Source organism: Aegilops tauschii, chromosome 3 (genome assembly GCF_002575655.3).
Source record: "Aegilops tauschii subsp. strangulata cultivar AL8/78 chromosome 3, Aet v6.0, whole genome shotgun sequence".
NCBI lineage: Eukaryota > Viridiplantae > Streptophyta > Magnoliopsida > Poales > Poaceae > Aegilops > Aegilops tauschii.
The window spans coordinates 448,843,526-448,867,012 of record NC_053037.3 but is presented as its reverse complement, the minus strand read 5'-3'; the positions used below and the strand labels follow the sequence as shown (position 1 = coordinate 448,867,012).

Sequence of the window (23,487 nt, the reverse complement as noted above, 5' to 3'; positions counted from 1 at the left end):
GGATTGTAGTTATTGCGAGCAACGAAATTCACATCATTAACTTCTTCGTTAGCGATTGCATTCACGTTTACCTCCTCTTTACCTTTCATGACAGAGATGAGTTCATCAAGTTTGACTTCAAATCCGCATTGTTTTCCTCAGTGGCATTCACCCTTTTGGTGGTACTTCTTTCAACATGCCATTGGGTATGGCTCTCTTGCATGTCATCAAGTAGCTTCTTGACATCATCTATGGGCTTTCCATGATTGCCTCCTGCAGCTGTATCTAGCATAGTTTTTGACATAGGATTTAAACCATTATAAAACATATGAAGGAGTAACCATTCCTCCATTCCATGATTAGGACAATTCCTTATGGCTTCTTTCATTCGATCCCACACAAGTGCTAGTGGCTCACGTTCTTCCTGCTTGAAACCTGTAATCTGAGAACAAAGTTGCATAATTTTTGTAGGTGGACAAAACTTAGATAAAAATTTGCTGCAGCAATCATCCCAAAAAGTTATACTGCCTCTAGGTAAAGCTAGAACCCATTCTTTTGCTTTTTCTCTCAGAGAGAAAGGAAATAGACGCAACTTCAAAGCGCCAGGGTCATAATCTGTAATGCGTGTGATATTGCGCACCTGCCTGATTTGGGCGGACGAGGCCGGGTGCCGCACCTCAAGCCGACACAAACGGACAAAAACGGATCAAATCCGCGTCCGTTTGCGTCAGCCGGTTAGAGTCGGCCTAAGCATCGTCTTAGTCCATAGTACTTTTCATCATCATGCTAGACCTACACCGCTTCATCCCGCTCATGGTTGCATTTTGTCGGAACCTAATGTGAGAAGCAAACATAACTCATGTTGCACTTAGTGTTTTATCTTGTCTTGAAGAATTGTTCTTCTAAATGTTTTAGATGTGGAAGGAATAACCATGCTACCACCAGTTTCACCAAGTGCTCCCTCTATCCCATATTAGTTGGGACAGAGGGAGTGCAATACATTTGAGTTAAATTGGTGATTTTACAAACTTGCCTTGTAAACCTTTTCACCTTCTATCTATCAATGGAATGATACACAACTTGCGTATCCGTGATATTTTTTTTGGTGATTTTATCTGAATTAGAAGTTGGACTGGTGAGCTAAAAGTTTGCATTTCTACCATTCGAAATTAATCAATCTAGAAGTGATCACCGTAGATACGTTAATGAAGTTACAATTTGACCACTCACCCATATTATGATGCCAAGTTGGTGATGGTTCATGCCTTTGCGGTGTATACATACTCCATCCGTTTCAAAATACTTAGTTATTCGGTTCCATTAGGACACACGTTTGACCAAAAGTTACTCTAGTAACATGAGGCATAAAATTGATGTTATCAGTTTCATATTTAAGGTACTTGTTTACGGTTATGCTTTTGTATCAACAACTTGTCGTAAATACACTTGGTATTTTGAAGTAGAAGGAGCATTTCAAACTTTTGGTTAAACCTGCCTTCTTTTTACCTATCATTATCTTCATATATTCTTCAATAGTATGTCAGCCCTGACGACTTGCACATAAAACAGAGGGAGTATTTAAAAAAAAGGTAAAAAACACCTTTTTTGCGGGGTAAAACCATCTTCTTTTTACCTCTCATCATCCTCAAATGATTCAACAGTATCTCAAATAGTTGCCCTGAAGCGACCATGCAAATTTTACATACATTTGGAAATTCTTAAGCAGGCAGGCAGGCATAGTGAGTGATGAGGCTTGACTGCCTCACAGTAGCCCACTGTGGTGCAGAGGCAGAGGATGACTCCCGCCTAGAGATTGCTATGGTCCAAACGTCACTCCTCCTCTAGCGGGACTCGCAAAACCAAGAAGCCATCATAAAAATATTGGCCGGAATTCGAGGCGCTGCATCGCTAAGCTAAGCTCTCCCCCCTCCCTCCCTCCCTTGTGCCACTGTCGCCGGTGGAGGACTCTCCCAGCTTCCACCGTCCCTCCTCTCATTTCCTCCTCCCCCTTCACGGCTTCACCCACACGAGGCCACTACCACCACCTCGCAGCCCCGTCCCGTCAGGTTACTGCTGCTACTTGCTCAACTGATCAGAGTGTCAGGACATTCAGAGATCCTAGCAAGCTTGTTCTTCTTCCTCTGCCCGTTCTTGATTCGCTTCTGTTGGTGACAGCGGCGGCTTCGGAGAAAGAATCCCTTGCTTCTTCCTCTTCCGCAGGTTGGTGAGGCGGGGTGATGCGCCAGGAAGCAGCACCGGGGGTGCACGGCGGTTGATGGTGGCGGATGGAGAGTAGGCGAGGAGGAGGAGGAGGACCGGCGGCGGCGGCACCAGCGGGAGACCCGCGCGGGCCGATGCCGGGCTTCGGGGCTCCTCAGCACACCATGTAAGTCCCCGCGCCGCCACCCGCGACCAACCCCATCTCCAGTTCTTCCTTGTCCCATTTGCTTGCTCGCTCATTTCTGCATGCTCCGTCTCCGTGTTGTCTCACTCGCTTTCCTGCGCTCCACTGCGATTACGAGCCCTGATTGCCGACTACTTAATTGATCATGGCGCCGGGGCGCCGCTGATTGCTCCTCCTTTCCAGGACGGGAAGGAAAAGCGGGCCGCTTTTCCCCTCTGATTAGCTCTTGTCGATGTGGAGTGTCAAGTGTGGCGACCTTTAGCTCGAGTGCCGTGATGATTAGAGGGGCGGAGCAGCTTTGCTAGCACTAGTAGTAGTAGTAACAGGGATTTGGTTGCTGCTGCTCGTGTGTCTCGGGAGGGAGAAGAAGGAGCAATGATTGCCGCGAGGCCTCGCTCTCTCTCGCTGCTGCTGCTGCTGCCTGGGGAGGTATCATTGATTCGTTTGGGCGTGCATCATTAACTCTCCAGGGGGCTCATCACTGATCTCTGGGAATCAGTGGTGCTCTGGTAGGTCCAGATCTTCAGAAAAAGGCAGAACACATGCTGGTTGGGCATGCACGTTTGGGGTTAAACCCATGGGGTAATAATTTGAACAAAGTAGTACTACGTGTTAGGAGTGTAATACATTGTGTGTGTAGGGGGCGGGGTGGGGTGGGGTGGGGGTCTGTCATGATCTTCAGATTTTTTTTTGAAGAAACTATGCTACGCGTTTGTGGACCAGAACCAAATATATTTATCACACGTTCCAGTGGTCCCTCTTGATGGTTGGTGCAGATACATAAGTCTGCGACCGATGCAATTGAATTGCAGGGTGATTCTTCCAAAGGAAAAAATAAAATAAACATATAGAATGCATCATGGCAATTACTGAATGGACAGTATGGGATGGGCATAGGATGTAGTATGTGATATGGAAGACAAGAATAAGAAATGAGCTTTGTTTAACTGTGGTGAAAATTTCTTGCAGCCCAACGGATGTGAACATCATGCAGCCTTCCCGAGTCGCTGATTTCGGGGCGCTCGCGCACTCTGCGGGATTCAGAATAGAAGATCTTGCTAATTTCAGCACAAGTATGTCGCCCTTTTCTCAGTCAGTCGTCCTAGAAACTTACCCTCCTCCACTCATTTCAATCATGGATCCCTGCGTGCTTTTCTGCTTCTGAAGATTTTACAAATTCATGTAGATTTCAGTGAGTAGCACATCGATATTCATGATTACTAAAGCTTACTGGTTTCTCCTTTGTTTGCTGATGTTCAGATAATTTGTTCAATCTGAAGCCAAATACACATGCATATACCAGTGAACCCCTTCAGTTTGGAAATTACGGAAAGGTACCAGTGACAAGTCAGAGCCCCAATTATTAAGTGTTATTCCATCTACATTAGGAATTGATGCAGTTTTTGCACCCCAAATTGCAGTCCATTTCTCCGACTGATCTAGCTACTACAGCGGCGGCAGCAGCAGCAGTAACAGCAGTTGATCCTCAGGCACTACTACAGCAAAAGGGAGTGCAACCAAATCTAGTAGCTTTAAGAACTCATAACAATGATAACTGGGGAGAGTCAAGTATGGCTGATACAAGTCCTAGGACTGATACATCAACGGATCTGGATATAGACATTGATGAGCGGAACCAAATGGTACCTACTATTCTCAGCTCAATTTTTTGTCAGACCGTCTCATTGTGATTGCACACTCGATATTGAACTTTTCATACTCTCAGGTTTTGGAGATCAAAATTTTGTTTCCAAAATGTTTGTTTCCTTGCAATTAAAGAGCCGTATGAATTTCCTAAAAGTCTTTCAAATTTCAGTATTATGTACGTGTACACATGGTTTAAGATCTTGAATGATTTGTTAGTGTTAAGGTCCTTTGGTGGCGTTAGTTAGATACCTTGTTCCTGTTTTTGGTTTCCTATCCTTTTGTTTGAGTCTGTTTGGACATTTGTGTTATTTCCACATACTTCTTAATAATATGTGTCAGAGAGAGGAAAAAGGTCCTATGTGTATCCAGGATGGTATCATATCTTAATGCCATTTCAAGTAGTAGCACCATTATCTTCACACATGACAGTCTAGTTGCCTATAACTAATTGAATTTAATTCTCATTGACACAGTTGCTGACAAATACTTTAGCGGGTTTTTCCTAATTCTATTTATGTTTATAGTTTTAGTATGAGCGATCATCTTATACCAAAGCATATTGGTTTAATGATTATCTGCTTAACAGTTTGAACAAGGACAGCTTGCTGCCCCCACTGCTTCTGATTCTAGTGACAAATCAAGGGACAAATTGGATCATAAGGTACAGTTAACACTACATATCTGATGCTTTGGTCAAATGATGATCCACTGTTTAAAGACAAGTTTCGTTACCAACAGTCACTTCGCCGTCTCGCCCAAAACCGTGAAGCTGCTAGGAAAAGCCGTTTAAGAAAGAAGGTGAGCTTGTATATTCTTGAAATGTGCACTCATACTAGATTCCATTTGTGATGTGCTCGCACTCTGTGGTAGCATGGTAGTTTGTTTAAACAGTGTATGCTGTATCATTTCACCCTAAAGCTTTAGAACTACTGTAGCATGGATTTGTGCTAGGCAATCTTTGTGGGCCTAACACATGATTTTGCTTCAGTGGTAGATTTGGTTGGCAAACTTTATTGTTATCATCTTAACCCTACCTATTTCCCCGTTTTCTTCTATGTATGTTCCACTGAGCCACTTGGGAGAACTATTTGCATTATTTCACCATTTGGCTTTGTCAGGCATATATCCAAAACCTGGAGAGTAGCAGATTGAAACTTACTCAACTAGAGCAAGAGCTTCAGCGTGCTCGTCAACAGGTATATGCTCTACAGTTCCATACAGGATTCATCGGAAGTTTCTTGGGTTAAACATCCATCCCTTTTGTTTGACCAATGTATACTTCTCCAGGGCATCTTCATTTCATCTTCAGGGGATCAGTCTCAGTCAGCGGGTGGAAATGGTAATACTCTAAGTATTACTCCCTCCGTTCGGAATTACTTGTCACAAAAATAGATAAAAATGGATGTATCTACAACTAAAATACATCTAGATACATTCATTTCTTGGACGAGTAATTCCGAACGGAGGGAGTAGATTGGTATCAGCAGTATTAAACTGTGTACTGTATTTTTTATGGGGCTTTTGTTTGTCCTTTGCTTGGGTGCTCCTTAGAATGTGGTAGATAAAATAAGCTAGATACAACCACAAGATGCAATTATCAACTGATTTGTTGGCCTTTGGTGAGTAAAGATTTCTAGTTTAGGTGGCTTCAGATCATCTTACACAATGACAGTAACAAGTATTGTATCTTGTAAAGATTACTTACATTATCCTTGGCCTTTGTTGAAGCCTGATTTTTGTGCCATAATTTTGTCAGTGCCTTTTATGTTAATGTTCTGATTTTGTAGGAGCTGTGGCATTTGACATGGAGTATGCACGATGGTTGGAGGAACATAACAAGCATATAAATGAGTTGAGGGCTGCAGCCAATGCACATGCTGGTGATGATGATCTTCGGAAAATTGTTGATAGCATCATGTCGCAGTATGATGAATTTTTCAGGCTCAAGGGTGTAGCAGCCAAAGCAGATGTTTTCCATGTGCTGTCGGGAATGTGGAAGACCCCTGCTGAGAGGTGCTTCATGTGGTTAGGTGGCTTCAGATCATCCGAGCTCCTTAAGGTACCAATTTGATATGATTTATGTTACAGACAATTAAATTCCTTAACTGGGGCCCAACTTAGTGAGTGTTTTTTTTCCACAGCCCTTAATGTCAAGATGACTAACTAGTGGTCAATATATAGTTACCATATTTCCCTGTAGTTCTATAATACCGACATTTCTGTTGCAGTTACTGGCAGGTCAACTAGAACCTCTTACTGAGCAGCAACTTACTGGCATATGCAACCTGCAACAGTCTTCTCAACAAGCTGAAGATGCTCTTTCTCAAGGGATGGAAGCACTACAACAGTCGCTTGCAGAAACCCTGGCATCTGGATCCCTGGGCCCTGCAGGATCTTCCGGTAATGTTGCAAGCTACATGGGGCAGATGGCAATGGCCATGGGAAAACTTGGCACCCTAGAAAACTTCCTCCGACAGGTAACTTACGCAAACCATGCAGTTGCTATTTCCTCTGCTTAATTAGTTGCCATATTGCATGAGGTGTTTTGGGCAGACTATTTGGATATTGTAATATTGTACAGTAATATGCTCTGATCCTTGTTTTGGAGAATATAATCTGAGCCTAGGGTGTGGGGGGTGCGTGTTCTCACCACTCAGATCAAGTCCAGCTCGAATTGCCCCTTTTCTACTTCATTACTAAATGACTTCCTTCACCGCGCGTTCCATTTCTGTTGCATCTTTTTTTTTTTCATCTTGGAGAATGAATTTAGGAGCTTCCCAATGTTACCGACAGATAATAGAAGTCCCAAAAGAAAGTAAATATATCGGGCTTTCAGCTGCACATTTTTCACCTGAACTGATGCATCATCAAATAAGGGGGAATAGCAAGAAAACATAGAAAATGTATATTTAATTTGTATTCAACTGGTGATGAACTGTTCTACAATGTCTTATCTGCAGGCTGATAATCTTCGTCTGCAAACCCTTCAGCAGATGCAACGCATATTAACCACTCGCCAATCTGCACGAGCTCTGCTTGCAATAAGCGACTACTTCTCTCGGCTACGCGCTTTGAGTTCACTTTGGCTGGCCCGTCCACGGGAATAAATTGAATCCATTCATAAATAGGATAATTAATAATATTAGGTGCTGTATCTTGAGTGTTGTACTAGCCAGCCCCATAGGAATTCAGGTATTCCCTACTCCCTAGATTCTTCATAATGTTCTTGTATCGGCGAGCAGTTTGGATCAGAATCATGTCAGGAACATTTACGGTGAATGTTCAGTGGATATTGCTGCCTGTAGATGACATCAAATTACCAACTATTGAACAAGTTCGTAGCATTTTTGAAAACATGGGGATGTAAATACTTGCAGAATAATTTGAGATCCTATGATGTGATGTTCTTGTGGTGTATAATCGCCTAAATAAATCATACCGCCTGACGAGGTGACATGTTTTCAGATTCATAAACATCTCTACACCAGTTCTGTTCTTTTGAAGAAAAGCCAAGTTCATGGATCACGCTTCATACACTAATACTGTATGTGATAAACTGTTTCACAAAAAGAAGTGTGATCATCCTCATTCCCTTTTTAGCGGGCATGCATCATCCGAATTATAACTGTGCCTGTTATAACGTGTGCTTCTGGTATAACTATGATCCTGGAAGTTGTGCCAGACTCCCAAACTTATTTGACATCAGGACACAGCGAAACTCGAGCGAATTTGCAATTTCCCCAATCAGAAATGTGATTTGTATGTTCGCAAGAAAATAAAATGAAGTGCCTTGTATGCATAATTAACTTTACAGTTTCACCTATATTCGAATTTGGATATAAACGAGGCAGATTGTATGTACAAGGAAGCTACACATGGAGCAGACGGCGTTCACCTTTAGGTGCAATTTGTTCTTGAACCAGATAGGATAGTGGTACAGTCATGGATGCCATGAGACCAGCCGTGGAACACAGTTAAGCAGCAGCAGCCTCACCACGCCGTACAGGTGCTCGGAGGGAAGCCCTGTAGACGGCATCCGACTTGTCAAGGCCGTCGAAGAAGTAGCCGAAAGGCGGTGTCCTGACGTATCTTCCTGCACCGGGCACGGCGTTCAGATTGCCATCCTCCCACACCACTCGCCCTCTTGAGATGGTCACCTCTACCATTCCCTACACCAATCAGACAGAAACATCCACAGGTTGGATATCGAGTATTATGTCGGATTAACAGTTGTGAGTTGTGGGGAGCCAACCTTTCCTTTTCTGCCCTCGTACACGTTCGTGTCGGACCTCGAATGGTGTGTGCGCGTGCCCATCGCGAAGCTCCTCTTGGGGTTCAGGATGATGATGTCTGCATCAGATCCCTTGAGGATTGCTCCTTTGCGAGGGTATATGTTGAAGATCTTGGCACTGAGAAGATTAGAGAGTAGTATGCATCATTATACTTTAAAACTGTTTGCTTCTTGTTTTGTTTTTCTGATTTTGTTTTGATGTAGCTATAGAATTTCTGCACTACCATTCTGTGCTTGTCACTCTCACATAATCGGTGACTGTGATCTTGCCGGTCTCCTGTACATATATTGAATGAAGTCAGAAAACAGAAATACCGGCAATGGAACCAACTTAGTACCCATCACGAAAAACAACATTTGAAATCAAAACTTACCACCATGCTATCCCAAATTATATGCATCCTTTCTTCAATACCTGGGATCAAGTAATGAAAAGAGAGATGCCTTAGCCAGCTTCCATTTGCAATGACACAACACAGTTTCCTTTGTTCAAGCCCTATGGCTTACCATTTACGCCATTGGGAATCTTCCTGAAATCATCAGAACCGAAAGCTTTCTGAGTGGAATTGAAGGTGCAATGATCAGTTCCCACAAGCTGCATAGGAACAAAGAACAGTTTGGTGCTTATTCAAGGGATGTTTCCGTCTCCATAGTAGACAATGTACAAACAATATTTTCAGAAAATAATATTCCTTTTATAATTTACCGCCTCGAACAATCTTCAAGCAGAGGCTAAACACCAGCTTGAAGCGCTTTATTTTAAGGACTCCACAACTTCACACTTCAGGAAATTAAGGTGGGATTCTGGATTCAAGCGTGTCACCTGTAATATTCCTGATGAAAGAGCAGCTTGAAGTGCTTTATTATGCCCTGCTTCCCGGATTGGAGGACTCATCACATACCTAGAAGCAAGATATGAAATAAGAGGAACCACAGCTACATAAACATATACTGATTGTGTGTGTTCTATTTACTTTGAAGCAGTTGCAAAGTCAGGATCCCAAAGCCAAGAATCATCAAGGACTAGCCCAGATACCACAGGTTCCCCGATGACTCTCTGACCTGCAAAGTTTGAGCTGACATCAACTTACAGTTTGTTTCACAATTTGACACGCGTTGAAAATTTAAATCAACTTAGTACTTAGATTTGGGGTATTATCAATCCCGTGGGACCACTTAGTTCTGAAGCCCCAACAAGTTATTCTGGGACCGACCCAGTCCTGATTTTTTTTGTACAAAGCCGAAACTAGCCAATGTTCTGAAAGTAAATGTTCATAAAATAACTCTGTCTTAATTTGCATTGATGAGGAACTTGTTTGAACCAAATGGCCAGGCACCATACCTTCTCTTTTAGCCTTGGCAATCTCTTCCATTGCATCAGTACTCATCACATGAACAACATACAACGGTGTATTGACGAATTTTGCTAATCGAATTGCCCGTGAAGTTGCCTCGCCTTCCAACTGCAGAAAAGAAGAGAAACTTAATTGACTCATCACTACCTTCCTGTGAGAGGAAAGCACAAATTTCATGTTAAAGCTATCTCATCAAGGACTTGAATTTTGTCAACAAAAAAAACATGAACCCGTCAAGACAAAGGAATTACAACTGGAGGTCTTGAGAGAGCATGCCCTTCTGGACCAGTTATCCCAAGGTCAATCATCCGCTGCTGTCCCTCAGCAACAGCATCCCCGTTCTCTGCATGAACCATAGCCAGTGCACCAAGAGACTTGCATTTCTGTAAGCCTTGAAGGAGGAGGTCGTCCGTCACCATCAAGGAACCTTTATATGCCATGAAGAACTTGAAAGAATTGATCCCTGAAAATTTGGCACAGAGGATCTTCGTCATGAACCGAATAGTCCAAGAATGCAGAAGAGAGTATGCACCCACCATGTTCCTTGACCATCACTTCCATTTCCCTCGAAACCTCATCATTCCACTTGGTAATGGCCATGTGAAATCCATAGTCCATAGCAGCCTTTTCTGCTTTGTGTTTGTAGGATTCCAAGCCCGCAGTCAAGTTCCCGTTCACTGGAATGACAAAGTCGATGTGCATTGTCGTCCCACCAGCCAGTGCTGCGGCATGACCACTATAGAAGTCATCTATGGTTACAGTTCCCATGAACTCCATCTCCAGGTGGGTGTGCGGGTCAATTCCACCTGTGATATTTCGCAGAAGCCTGATGAACTGATGATAGACTAGTACCGACTGAATTATCAGTAGTATTCAGAACTATTGCAAGAAATCACCTGGCATGACATATTTTCCAGTTGCATCAATCACTCTGACATTATCGTCACCAACCTAAATGTAACATGAAAACAGAAGATAATTAATTGGCTAGGTTGGACAGCAAGGAAGGACATGATTTCATCAGAGCATTTCACTTCATGCCAAAGGAAATATAGCAAAAAAGAAAGAAAAATAAGGTGAACAGTCTAAATCTACCGTTTACTGTCCCCGCAGATTCCCATCGGTACTTTTCAAGTTTACCGTGAGATTTTGTGGCGAGCTAGCAGTGTCAGTTCGCCTTAAAATAAGCAGCGGCAGCAATCCCAAAGCACCCAAACTGGTATCGTACTCGTAGCTCGTACAGGTGTGCGCAGCAGAGTGGCTCCTTGGTCTCAGAGGTCAAACCTCTGCCTCCCCGATCCCAAGATTCTGAAAGAACGAATCTCCCAAACGCAGAGCGAGAACTCACCGGGATGTTCGGCCGGACGGCGACGACGACGCCGTCCTCGATGTAGACGTCTGCCTCCTCCGCCCGGTGCGCGTTCACCACCGTCCCGCCCTTGATCAGGATCCTCGTGCCGTCCCCTCCTCCTCCGCAGCCGCCGGCGCCTCCTCCTCCTCCTCCCGCGGCCGCGCAGAACTTCACGCGCGCACAACCAAAATCCAACCGCGTAAGAAGAAAACCAACCAGCGTAATCAAACAAGAAACGTGAGAAGAAGCGGGGCGCCCACCTCGTGTGCCGGGTGAGACGCCGCGACGGCGACGGCGGCGAGCAGGACGAGCAGGAGGCGGAGGCGGCAGGGCGTCGCCATGGCTTGGGCCGCCACTTTCCAACTCCTGCTAGCCGCGATTCGCTCGTCGCAAATCGCAGCAGAGTAGTAGTGGTACTAGTTTGTTGGTTTGTTTCACGGCTTCTCTCTCTGTTAGCAGAGTATCTGTCCAACAGAAAAGCTCCGGATTGGTTGGTGCGCCCCGATCTATCCGGATAATCTCCTCCACCCCACGGGCTGTTGACTTGCAGAGGCCAGGCACCAATGGCAGATTCATCAGGGTCATTTTCACGGTGTGCCGTAAGAGAGTCGAGGATTCTGTGGATTGATTCTCCACATGCTAGAACAAAGTCCTGCATGTGCTTTAGACCAAGTTCACTTCTGAAAATAATGTTTATCAGGGAGTATCCATCGGGTGGCTAGTGGGCAGACAGGACACATGCAGCACAGGAGATGCTGCGTGCTGCAAGGCCAGCTAAACCAGCAAAATCATATACAGGCCAGCAAGTAAGATGGATCATGGCGCTTCTGCATATCTCATAAAATCAGTCAATCAGCAGCATGAAGCCAACAAGGGGGCAGCAAAATGCCTGGAGACGCGGACACTGAACCTGCTACACCCGTTGAAGAACTTTCTCAGTCGCCTCGACGCGGCCGCCTTGATCCGGAAAGGTGCCAGACAAGATCCTTCTTCTGGTAGTAGCACCATACCTTGGCGTAACCTCAAAAAACGCCGCAATAGCAGCTCTTCTTGGCATTTGCAGAACCGTCTGTCAAAAAGATTCCAAACATGCCAATGATCATCCCTGATGTTGCCAAGTCAGGAGTGGTCCCATCCCAAAGCACACTTGATCGATCCCTACCATAGGCCAAGCAGAAGCCAGTCATCACTTCATCAAATAACTGTAAGAGGTCTTTCTTTGTCAGCTCAGCTCATGGAGTGTGTTTTGCATACACTCCAGCAATCTCCCCTTCGTTGGTAGCTTCACAGGCATCACATTCTTCAGACTGGAGAACCAAAGGTGGTTACGACTATCTTCAGAGTTCAAATAAAGGCAGAAATTCACCTGAATCAAACAAGAAAGTTACTAATATAGTGATGATATCTTGGAAATACCAAATAGTCTTCAACTCTGATATAATTATGTATGAAAATTATTTAAGCCAAGTTTCAGCTGAATCAAACAGCAAAGTTCTGGTATAATGAATCATATCTTGGGCAAGCCAAGTTTTGGTGACGTAAACTTGGGCTTGAACCAAACACACCCTAACACCTCCTGGCATCATATCCTGAAGCCTAGAGGAAACATTGATTTCCCTCAACAGAGAGAGAGAGAGAGAGAGAAATATTGATCAGCAGAATGTTTAATTTTTCGCAGAAAGTGCCAAAAGTAAAACAACAGCAGCATCCCCATGAAAAGTTTTATGTATATCCATGGCAGTCATTCCATTAAACAAATCGCATCTGCAACTAAGATATTGAAGGAACACATTTTTGCACAAGGCATAAAGAAGGCTATATATGTTTTATATTTGCATAAATTGAGAAATGTGGCACGCACCTAATCATTTAGAAAAGATCATGCGTTTCCTATGGCACAGCCAAATAATTTTTATTACATATTCCCGTGTTTTCAGTTCATATAGGATTTATTTAACATGCCATGACACCAAATTTCTGTATTTTCTATTCTTGTGTTGCATTTTTGAAATCTCGCAAACCAAAAGAGGCCCTTAGAATTATAGAACTGCCCACTTATTTTTCATTTTTGTTCAGTGTCACTTCGAAAGGAACCACAATGATTAGGTCCTGTCACTCAGCGATAGTGAGGTGTGAAAACCAGAAGTTAGGTACACCGTATACCATCCACCATCCACCACGAAAGGCTCTCTGTCCAAAGGAGCAGTTAAATATCTCCAAGCCAGGGGATGGTTCTTCTCCTGCTTAAATAATCGTTTGTGTTGAAGATGAGTCTCATGAACTGTACTGCACGACCATAAGCAGAACCTTCACCTAACATGACTAGGCATAGTTAACCAGAGACACACGCTTGCAAAGTTCAAACTGAAATTTTCAGAAGACCTTTCTGGCTTGGTTTCACATGGAAGAGAATTCACCACTTGCTAGTTGCTACTGATGCCCAGGATAAGGAAAATGCATGGAAATGGCCAAGCACCATCCAAGTCAACACGTCCCCAAAAGCACATGGTCCTCAGTCCTCACCAGTGTCTACTCCTTTCAGCCTTTCTTCCCCTTCTGCCTTCTCACACAGTCAAACAACTGAAAAACAAGGAAACAAAGCTCCCATGGCAGCAGAGGCAATCTTAGGAGCCTTCATGCAAACCCTGTTCCAGAAATTGTCTGAAGCACTTCTCGACCACTTCAAGTCTTGCAGGGGCATCCATGGCAAGCTGGAGAGCCTCTCCCAGATTCTCTCTCAGCTACAGGCCTTCCTCGACGACGCCGAGGCGAAGCAGCTGGCAGACGCGTCCGTGCGGGGCTGGCTAGCGAAGCTCAAGGACGTCGCATACGACCTAGATGATCTGCTCGACAGGTATACAGCCAAGATTATGTATCTGAAGAAGAGGAAGGTGAAACTCTCCACCAAGGCAAGTGTCGGTTCCCCTTCTTCCTTCCTGCGTAGGAATCTGTACCAGTACAGGATAAAGCGTAAGATTAGCGGGATATTGGAGAGGTTGGATAAAATTGCAAGAGAACGCGACACGATTGGGCTCCAGATGTTGGGTGAAATGAGCAGGCGTGAGACGCCGGAGAGGCCACAGTCGAGCTCTCTTGTGGATAGTTCAGCTCTGTTTGGCAGGGAGGGAGACAGAGAGGAAATGGTGAGGCTCATGCTATCTGATAATAGGCACAGTTCCTGCAATGTTTGTGTTATTCCAGTTGTTGGCATGGGGGGGCTTGGTAAGACAACTCTCATGCAGATGGTGTACAATGATGAAAGGGTGAAAGAACACTTTGAATTGAGGATCTGGATCTATGTGTCTGAATGCTTTGACGGGAGAAAACTGACACAAGAAACTCTCGAGGCTGCTGCCTATGACCAATCCTTTCCTAGCACCAACATGAACATGCTGCAGGAAACACTCTCTAGAGTGTTGCGGGGCAAGAGGTACTTGCTTGTCTTGGACGATGTCTGGAATGAAGACTATGATAAATGGCTCAGCTACAGAGCAGCCCTAATTTCAGGAGGGCTTGGAAGCAAGATAGTGGTTACAACGCGCAATGAGAATGTTGGCAGAATCATGGGAGGGCTAGAGCCCTACAAGTTACAGCAACTATCGGATGACGACAGCTGGTCTGTATTCAAGAGCCATGCATTCAGGGATGGTGACTGCAGCACATACCCGCAGCTGGAGGTGATAGGAAGGCAAATTGTGAAGAAGCTGAAGGGATTGCCTCTCGCATCGAAAGCATTAGGGAGCCTCCTCTTCTGCAAAGCAGATGAAGGGGAGTGGAAGGGGATACTAAGAAGTGATATATGGGAGCTACCAGCAGACAAAAATAACATATTGCCAGCTCTGCGGCTAAGCTATAACCATTTACCACCACATCTGAAGCAGTGCTTTGCATTCTGTTCCGTGTATCCAAAAGATTATATATTCAGTAAAGAGAAGCTGGTTAAGATTTGGCTAGCACTTGGTTTCATCAGGCAATCTAGAAAGAAGATACTGGAGGATTCTGGTAATGCATATTTTAATGAGCTAGTAAGCAGGTCTTTTTTCCAGCCCTACAAGGAGAACTATGTGATGCATGATGCAATGCATGACCTTGCTATATCAGTTTCCATGGAACACTGTGAACGATTTGAGGATGGGACAAGATACGACAATGCCATAAAGACCCGTCATCTTTCATTTCCATGCACCGGTGCCGGGACCAAGCATTTTGATCCACTGTATGGGTTTAGGAAGTTAAGAACACTAATTCTCATGCATGGATACAATTCTAAAATGTCTCGGTTTCCTGATGGTGTCTTTATGAAACTTCAATTCCTTAGAGTTCTTGATATGCATGGAAGAGGTCTTAAGGAATTACCAGAGTCTATAGGGAATCTGAAACAACTTCGCTTCCTAGATCTCAGCAGCACTGAAATAAAAACATTACCAGCATCTATTGTCAAGCTCTATAACTTGCAAATACTGAAGCTGAACAACTGCAGCTCACTAAGGGAAGTGCCACATGGCATCACTAAGCTCACTAATCTGCGCCACTTAGAGGGAAGCACAAGGCTACTGTTAAGGATACCAGGAATTGGAAATTTGATCTGCCTACAGGAATTAGAAGAATTTGTTGTCTTGAAACGCCCCAGACACAACATCACAGAGTTAAGAAACATGGATCAGCTGCAAGGAAAACTTACCATTCGTGGCCTCAACAATGTGGCTGATGAACAAGATGCAATTTGTGCGAAGTTGAAAACCAAAGAACATCTTCGAGCTCTACACTTTATATGGGATGAGGACTGCAAACTTACTCCTTCAGATCAGCAAGACGAAGTTCTGGAAGGCCTTCAACCACATATCGATCTCAAGGAATTGATGATTAAAGGTTTTCCAGGGGTGAGGTTCCCGAGCTGGCTCGCTTCTTCATTTCTTCCTAATCTGCAAACCACCCATATATGCAACTGCAGATGCACAGTTCTCCCGCCATTAGGCCAACTTCCTTTCCTTAAAAATCTCAATATAGCAGGAGCAACTGAGGTGACACAAATTGGACACGAGTTCACAGGACTTGGGCAAATAAAATGTTTTCCAGCTTTAGAAGAGCTTCTGTTGGAAGATATGCCGAAGCTGGGAGAGTGGATTTTTGATGATGCTGATCAGTTGTTCCCTCAATTAACTGAACTTGGTCTCATCAGTTGCCCCAAGCTGAAGAAGTTACCCCCTGTTCCACCAACACTTACAACACTGAGGATAGATGAAGCTGGACTTGAGTCACTTCCAGATCTTCAAAAAGAAGCTTGTCCGTCTTCTCTAACATTTCTATACATCAATGGTTGCCCGAATCTAACATCTCTGCGTGTAGGCTTGCTTTCACATAATCTGACAGCCCTCAAGAGTCTAACAGTAGCCCACTGTGAAGAGCTTGTTTCGCTACCAGAAGAGTGTTTCCGTCCACTTACATCACTTCAGTTCCTGCACATCTACGAGTGCCCTTGCCTGGTACCTTGGACAGCCCTGGAGCGAGGCTTGCTTCCCGCTTCAGTTGAGGAAATCCGTCTAGTATCTTGCTCTCTGTTAGCACATGTACTTCTAGATGGCCTACAATACTGTCCTCTTCTCAAGCATTTTCAAATTTCTGACTACCAAATTGCTGACTACCCTGACATCAGTAACTTTCCACTGGAGCTTTTACCTCACACACTTCAGTTCTTAGACATATCACGCTGTGATGACCTCCAGTGTTTGCCTCCTGGTCTGCATGAAGTCTCCTCACTTGAAACACTACATATCTCCAACTGTCGTGAGCTTGAAAGCTTGCCAGAAGAAGGTCTGCCAAGGGGGCTCAAGGAGCTTTACATCAATCAATGCCCAAAAATTAAGCAACGATGCCAAGAAGGTGGGCAGGACCGAGTCAAGATAGCTCACATCAGAGACATCGAGATTGATGGGGATGTTATTGTGCTTGAGCAGATATAGAAGGTGACACATTTTCTCATAATGACATTGATACTGCAATCATATATATATATTTCCAATATTAGTCTCAATAAAGAGTTAAATTTCTGTTGCAAGCTGCAACTGTGATTAAATATCTAAACTGATGTGACGATGATTTTTTCATGAGCAAGCAGTTCGAGTTTATATAACTACTAGAAAGTGATTAATGGCCATGGGTGTAATAGTGTACTAGAAAGTGCAAACCATGAAAAGAAGTAGTGTTATGAAGTCGTAGATATCTTGTTTACAGATCTGTAATATGTGTAATATGTGTTTATCAGCTTGGATCATTGCTTGGGTCAATTGAGGTTGCATGTGAGGCCCATGCGCGATACACTATAGTAGAAGGTTTCCAGACCACGCTACCAGAATTTATCCCCCAATTGCCCCTAAAAAGAAGAATTTATCCCAAAATTACAGCAACAATTTGGTTAAAATTAATCCTCTTTGTGACCATTTCTCTCCAGTTGTGCAATCTAGCATTCTTAATGTCGATTTGACAGCATGCGCACGAATTGAAACTGCAATTTTGGTTGGCACGCAATGGGGGTTAGGCCAGGGTACTCACATGTTGGTGTCGTGCAGGTTGGAGCGGACAATGTGAGCGGCGGCAGGATGAGAGAGCGACGGCGCGGGCGTCCTGGCTGCGGTTGCCTTTAGGCCTCTCCTCCGACGAGGGGCGCCGGCGAGGCCATGTACCGGACGGAGGTTGGCCACGGCCGCGTCCGCACGGTGGGCGGCGGGGTGGGGACAGACCTCAACAACTGTCGTGGAAAATTGCCGAAAACACCCTGCTCGGCGCTCGCAACCATTGAACCATACACACACCCTTGGCCCACCTTGGCAGCGAGTCGTCGTCTTTTCCCCCGAGCGAAACGGCGCGACCCCACCGGTGGGTTTAGTAGGGTTTGGACTCGCCGCTCGCCTCGGCTCGGCTCCCATGGAGGCGGCGGAAGATGCAGGCGACGCCGGCGGCGGCCGCTCCACCGCCCGGAAGCTGGTGCCGTGGTCGAGCTGGGAGGAGTGGCGCTTCGTCCGCGACGCCATATTCTCCCCATACCCCGACCCTGGCGCCGCTCTTCGCAGGGTAGGTATCCTCTTCCTCGAGGCCCCCAAAAATTATCAGGTGAGTGGTGAGCAATCTCTGACTGTTTCGTTGGTGCAGATCGCGGCGTGGCGGAGCAGGGGCTGCCTCCCGATCCCCGTGGAGGTCACTGCGGCCCTCTTCGAGATAAGGCTGCGGGATCCCTTCTTCCGGTATGCTGTTTTGATGCATAGTTCCAACCTTTTTCTCTTGCGTGTGGATGGATTTGGGACGAAGTTATATATGTGATAGAAAATTTTCCTCTAGGAATGGAGTGCCTTCGGATGATAAGCTGGAGTCGGACGAGATGCTCGCCTTGCTGTACAGTATGGCAATCATCAGGTGAGGAAATTCCTGGTGCTATTTTCGCCTTATGTGTGGAAATTGAATAGTACTATTGATTTACTTGAGGGAAAATGGGCCAGCGGTGTTATCGCAGTGCCAAGGGCAAAGCACCGCCTTTTATCAGGTGGGTTCGAATGCTTGACACATCTTGTTGTGCAAAGAGGTGGGCTGTGCAAGTAGTTTAGGGGGGGAAATTAGTAGTTGTGAGTCGATGTTCTTAAAGCTGTTTTCATATTTTCGTGTTATCCAGTGATTCTTCTTGAATATGAGATTTTGATGGAAGGACATAGTTTATTTCTGCAGATCATTAGGAGCTTAATCACAGTCGTGCTGATGCAATTGAACTAGAGGCTGCTAGAAGTCTAGAACATACTTTGGTGTCAATATGTTGTTGTCCCTTTTTCTAGTTTCTCTGCTTGTTTTTCCCTGGAACATGCTTCAAAACACCGATCTTTTGTATTAGATGAACCCCAAAACGACACAAAATCTACCCAACCATCATGGTGGCAACCAAAGTTTTAGTTTTCTATTTGATTTTAAAACTATCATATGTTGTTAACTTCCATCGTATTCTTCGGCTCAGTTTGCGGATGCTGCCTGAACTTCACTTACCCATTAAGCTGCTGTGAAAGAGAAGTTGTGAAAAATATGTTGCTTTAGCATATCATACAAGTTAGATAAATTTTGTAAGCCGGCAGTTTCACTTTCCTCACATATGTTTGGAGCCATCTGTTTGCAACTTGATTGTACACAGCTATCCAAATACACAAGTATCTAGAAGCGTCTCAGCAAGATAATATTATCATAAATTCATAATCCAAAACAATGTCAAACGGAGTCTTCGTGTTAGTTATGCATTATGCATTGCTATGGTCAGTACCAGCCTCATGTCTCAGAGGAAAGAGTGCCCAACTTAGGACCAAGTTGCCAACAATTAGTTACTAACACTGCAATCTAGATGCACATACCAACATTACTGAGAATTCTTGCTTTCATTAATTTTTTCTTCTGTACTGTAGAGCTCTAATAAGATTAAGAACTGAATGTGCCTGGTCAGGGAAAGAGTTCAACAGCGATGACTATGTACAAGGCTTGTTTTTTTAGGATGTACCTATCATAGGCTCCTAGTGTATTGTCTATTGTTGCTGCTTAAGTTTAAAAGTTTTATGCAATATGCTTAACACTTATTTTCTACTTCTCTTTAATCTTATTCCCAGGCTTGTAAATGGTTTTATGGAGAGTCCGCACAAGGAAACTGGTCGTTCAATATCTGATTTAGCTGAGACTGTTGGAGTACCACGAATTCTCGTTGACATTCGTCATGGTTAATAAATTTTGTCTATTGCAACTAGATTAGTTTGCACTATTGTAATTTTCAGTCCTAATGAAGATATGTATCACATGCATGCAGAGAGTTCACATCGCGGCATCCCCTCTCTGCGACTGCTACATTTGGCAGCCATTAAGGTACACTGAGTTGATTGCTAAGCATTTCTAGGACATCTAGCTAATTATTTTAGTTCTCTCTGGATGTTGGCTTTGGTATTAAATCAAATAATATAATTTTAATAGTTGCTGGTATGTTTTGTCAGCGATTCTGCATCTTTAACAAATTGAGATTTACTTTCAGGCATTTGATTGGTTGAAGTGTAACTACTGGGATTCCCAGACTAGTGCAATTCCTGATGTTCGACTAGAACTAAGCTCAGTATTGCATGACACCGCTCAATTCCTGAAGGGAAAAGATTCTGAAAATGCAAAATCAGGTTCCAAAAGGAAACGTGAGTATCGTCATCCTGTAGCATGAACTCTGATTAAGATTGGCACTCGGGCATGTTCTGTTTCTCAGGGATATTGGTTGTCAGAGATAGGTTTTCTCTACTCTGGTTTGCCGTCAGATTTTTCGGTGTTCAGTAAGAGACTAAGAGAGAGAGAGAGAGAGAGAGAGAGAGAGAGAAAGTCCAACCAAACACCCCCTAATGCTTTCTTGATTACTAAATCTGCATTGAGTTACTGATATCTTCCATTAATCTGAACTGCCAAGAAGTATTACATATATTAATGCTGGAATAACTGTTCTTGTCGTCATCTGTTTGCTGCCATCTATTGATCTGCTTTGTGAATATACTCGAGTTCATTTCTTTTCCACCACCTGATAGTTACATGAATATCAACTATTTGTAATATTTATGACAAAACTGTGGGTAGTGCTTCAAGCTATGGCAGAATTATTTATAGTTATAACTGTCTGTCAGCACAATGTATCTCATGATCAGGATAGCCCAGTATTAATTGAGTTTTTTTCCTAAATTGCAGGTTCCCAAAAACATATTTTGAATGCCATAAGATATGTACGTCGACTTTACTATACATGTCCCTCTGAGGCTGTCTCTGTTCTTTTGGAGTTTTTTCAGCTCGATGCCCCAGAAATCTCTGAAAACAGCGATGTACATCAAGCTGGTAGTTTGGATGCAAATCACTCATCTGATGTTCAAATTCAGAATCAAATATCAAATGGTGATATGAAAACCATCATAACAAAACTATCAGAAAAAGAACCAAGAGTGCTTCTTGGCTTACTAAAGTCAGTAATTGAAATGATTGAGGCCAGGAACGACCTTGAACACAAAGGTACTACCTGATAGTTGGGTGTCCTAATTTCGCGTTTCTACCATCTCTGCAACCTTATGATTTGCTTCACATCACAATCCTGGACTTGATGGCTTGCTATGTTTTATTTCATTGTTCAAACTTGATGCTAGTATTTCCATTTCAGGGCTCCTGTAGACTTTTGTTTGTACAGATATACTGGTCTTATTAGTTTCGTTATATGTATAGGTGGATCATATGCATGCCTGCCAGCTGAGTCGTCAACAATGAAAAACTTGTGCTCCCTGGTTCTATGGATTGTCACAAGCATAAAAGAGTTAAGGGATTCCGGCCATATTGGACTTGTCCAAGAGATAGGAGTACTCTCTTCGGACAAGAACGCGGTCCCTCGTTTCTGTCTTGCAAAACTTCTGCAGAAGTTCTTGAGTTTGCCCGTTATAGGTGAAAGATGCATTGCAGATGCAGCACTATTGCTGATTGAGATGGCCGGCAATAATAGCGTGAAGGAGAAACTGAGGAAGCTTACTTTGTTGTCCCTGCGAAGGTCACCCAAAGATTGTACCCTCCTTGAATCCAGAATCTTGTCCAATGGACAAGAATCGGTTGAAAGTGCAACGCAGAAGCTGGAAGCGTTCAAGTTGCAGTTGAGAAAACCAGATAATGTGAATTTAGCTGAAAATGGAACTCAGGGGACGCTCAACACAAGCATGCCAGAGAAACGTAATGGGTGGTCTATAGCGAAGTCCTGGACCCCCTGTCCGCTAGGAATGATACCTTGTTCATATAGTTCAACTGCTGTTCTTCCTGTCCTTGATGTCATTGATGATGAACTGAAGCATGATACAGCAGAACATGGAGATTTTGAACCTGATGGTGAGATCGAAATTTTTGACTGTTATGCTCACCCCGAACAGCATTTGGATGGTGAAGGTATCCTAGAAATGCCAAGATCGCCACCTGAACATGGGATTTCTGATATGCCAGAACTGACCTCTGGTCTCAGGGGTACATTACTAGTTGGTGGCGTGTGGAAAAAGGTGACCGAAGAAGAGTTGCTCTCCATAAAGTCAAGCATGAAAATTTTGTTGTAATATTCGCTAGTTATTCTCCCCTCATTAGTAAAATATTTTTCTTCTGTGAACGATCAAATGTTAGCTTTTTACTGGGCATGACAAAACCCTCTAATCAGTTTTGCTCAGTTTCTTCATTATTTGGGATAATAGAGATTTTATTCGTTACTAGTATGTCGTGAGTAAAAAAATTCCATGTCTACACTCCACGAACAGCAGTTAAAAAGCACGGCGGATACAGGTAATAGGTGAAGCATCTAACACAGTCTTCTCCAGGAGAACATCGACCTTCTTTGTGTCTAGGACCATCAGTTTCAGCCTATGTGACGCATATAAGACGTGCTAGCCACTCAGCTCCTCGTGCTGTGGGCTAGTGTGTGCTCCGCCGAGAAAAGTTAAACGTCTATAGCACCTTTTGTTCTTTCTTCGTCAGTCTCTACTGTTGCGGTGTTTGTGGTGCCCAGTACTTAAAATAGCAATCTCTATTGGGTCTGTATTGTCCAAAACTGTGATGAAACTTCCCCGTAAAAAATGAGCAAACTGGGCAAAACTGATTAAAGAGGGCTTTGTAAGTCATGCCCGAGTAAAACCTACCATTTGATCGATTACAGAAGAAAATCATTTTACTACTGAGGGGAGAATAACTAACCAATAATATTAAAATCGCATGATTGACTTCATGGAGAACAACTCTTCTTCGGCCACCTTTTCCCACACTCAACCAACCAGTAAGTAATGTCAAGAAGCTTCTTGACTCTCGGGATGAATTTCGTGCGTGTTGGGCTAGGCGTTCCGCGAATCGCGCGGCACATAATCTAGCTAGGGATGGCTGCCTTAATAAATTGTGCAAGACCTGGTTTTCGATTCCTCCTCCTTGTATTCATAACATTGTTGTGGCTCAGGCCACTTGGTTAATAAATTGGCAGCGACGTTCCCCTAAAAAAAGCAGTAAGTAATGTACCCTTGAGACCAGTGATCAGTTCTGGCATATCATAAATCTCATGTTCAGGTGGCGATCTTGATAGTTATAGAGTGCCTTCATCATCCAAGTGCTTCTCGGGGTGAGAATAACGGTCAATTTTTTTATCTTGTTAGGCTCAAAATTTCCTTATTCTATTGTGTTATACTTCAGTTCATCTTCAATGACATCAAGGATGGGAAGAACAACAGTTGAACTATATGAACAAGGTATCATTCTAGCGGGCAGGGGGTCCAGGACTTCGCTATAGACTACCTATTACATTTCTCTGGCATGTTTGTGTTGAACGTTCCCCCTGTGCCATTTTCAACTAGTCGCATTATCTGGTTTGCTCAACTACAACTTGAATGCTTTCAGCTTATATGTTGCGCTTTCAACTGATTCTTGTCCA

General features: G+C 43.8%; 3 protein-coding genes and 1 pseudogene across 4 annotated transcripts; 3 read left to right on the top strand and 1 right to left on the bottom strand.

Moving 5' to 3' along the window:
* Nucleotides 1–1,822: 1,822 nt before the first annotated feature.
* LOC109765985 (transcription factor HBP-1b(c1)) lies at nucleotides 1,823–7,384 on the top strand. Its single transcript, XM_020324756.4, has 12 exons — nucleotides 1,823–2,045; nucleotides 2,155–2,365; nucleotides 3,353–3,456; nucleotides 3,644–3,717; nucleotides 3,805–4,026; nucleotides 4,617–4,691; nucleotides 4,769–4,828; nucleotides 5,149–5,226; nucleotides 5,318–5,369; nucleotides 5,818–6,089; nucleotides 6,259–6,507; nucleotides 6,991–7,384. Exons 2-12 carry the CDS (start codon nucleotides 2,265–2,267, stop codon nucleotides 7,135–7,137), a joined length of 1,434 nt encoding a protein of 477 aa, XP_020180345.1. The 5' UTR covers nucleotides 1,823–2,045; nucleotides 2,155–2,264; the 3' UTR covers nucleotides 7,138–7,384.
* Nucleotides 7,385–7,749: 365 nt separating this feature from the next.
* On the bottom strand, nucleotides 7,750–15,964 carry LOC109765984 (dihydropyrimidinase). 2 transcript variants are annotated; one of them, XM_073510820.1, is made up of 16 exons: nucleotides 15,709–15,964; nucleotides 12,190–12,393; nucleotides 11,938–12,096; nucleotides 11,288–11,854; nucleotides 11,025–11,195; nucleotides 10,573–10,627; nucleotides 10,213–10,482; nucleotides 9,928–10,139; nucleotides 9,664–9,784; nucleotides 9,296–9,383; nucleotides 9,145–9,223; nucleotides 8,829–8,916; nucleotides 8,696–8,736; nucleotides 8,546–8,598; nucleotides 8,283–8,439; nucleotides 7,750–8,199 (listed from the first exon to the last, which is right to left on the bottom strand). In XM_073510820.1, exons 4-16 carry the CDS (start codon nucleotides 11,366–11,368, stop codon nucleotides 8,005–8,007), a joined length of 1,611 nt encoding a protein of 536 aa, XP_073366921.1. In that variant the 5' UTR covers nucleotides 11,369–11,854; nucleotides 11,938–12,096; nucleotides 12,190–12,393; nucleotides 15,709–15,964; the 3' UTR covers nucleotides 7,750–8,004. The 2 variants fall into 2 exon arrangements, with proteins under 2 accessions (XP_073366921.1, XP_073366920.1); XM_073510819.1 differs by having other exon boundaries at nucleotides 11,288–12,393.
* Nucleotides 13,371–16,987, top strand: LOC109765982 (putative disease resistance protein RGA3; annotated as a pseudogene).
* An 830-nt stretch (nucleotides 16,988–17,817) lies between these two features.
* Nucleotides 17,818–22,291, top strand: LOC109765983 (uncharacterized). Its single transcript, XM_020324753.2, has 8 exons — nucleotides 17,818–18,095; nucleotides 18,174–18,265; nucleotides 18,360–18,434; nucleotides 19,655–19,761; nucleotides 19,849–19,904; nucleotides 20,068–20,218; nucleotides 20,754–21,068; nucleotides 21,276–22,291. Exons 1-8 carry the CDS (start codon nucleotides 17,949–17,951, stop codon nucleotides 22,136–22,138), a joined length of 1,806 nt encoding a protein of 601 aa, XP_020180342.1. The 5' UTR covers nucleotides 17,818–17,948; the 3' UTR covers nucleotides 22,139–22,291.
* The last annotated feature ends 1,196 nt before the right edge of the window (nucleotides 22,292–23,487 follow it).

Bases quoted from the DNA above. Each gene is read 5' to 3' on its own strand.
- LOC109765985 (XM_020324756.4), top strand. From the start codon at position 2,265: ATGGAGAGTAGGCGAGGAGGAGGAGGAGGACCGGCGGCGGCGGCACCA. The intron at 3,457-3,643 runs GTATGTCGCCCT...GCTGATGTTCAG, and splicing joins TCTTGCTAATTTCAGCACAA to ATAATTTGTTCAATCTGAAG. The intron at 4,692-4,768 runs GTACAGTTAACA...CGTTACCAACAG, and splicing joins GGGACAAATTGGATCATAAG to TCACTTCGCCGTCTCGCCCA.
- LOC109765984 (XM_073510819.1), bottom strand. From the start codon at position 11,368: ATGGCGACGCCCTGCCGCCTCCGCCTCCTGCTCGTCCTGCTCGCCGCC. The intron at 11,196-11,287 runs GTGGGCGCCCCG...GCGCGCGTGAAG, and splicing joins CGTCTCACCCGGCACACGAG to TTCTGCGCGGCCGCGGGAGG. The intron at 8,440-8,545 runs GTAGTGCAGAAA...TAATCTTCTCAG, and splicing joins AGAGTGACAAGCACAGAATG to TGCCAAGATCTTCAACATAT.
- LOC109765983 (XM_020324753.2), top strand. From the start codon at position 17,949: ATGGAGGCGGCGGAAGATGCAGGCGACGCCGGCGGCGGCCGCTCCACC. The intron at 18,435-19,654 runs GTGAGGAAATTC...TCTTATTCCCAG, and splicing joins TACAGTATGGCAATCATCAG to GCTTGTAAATGGTTTTATGG. The intron at 19,905-20,067 runs GTACACTGAGTT...ATTTACTTTCAG, and splicing joins TACATTTGGCAGCCATTAAG to GCATTTGATTGGTTGAAGTG.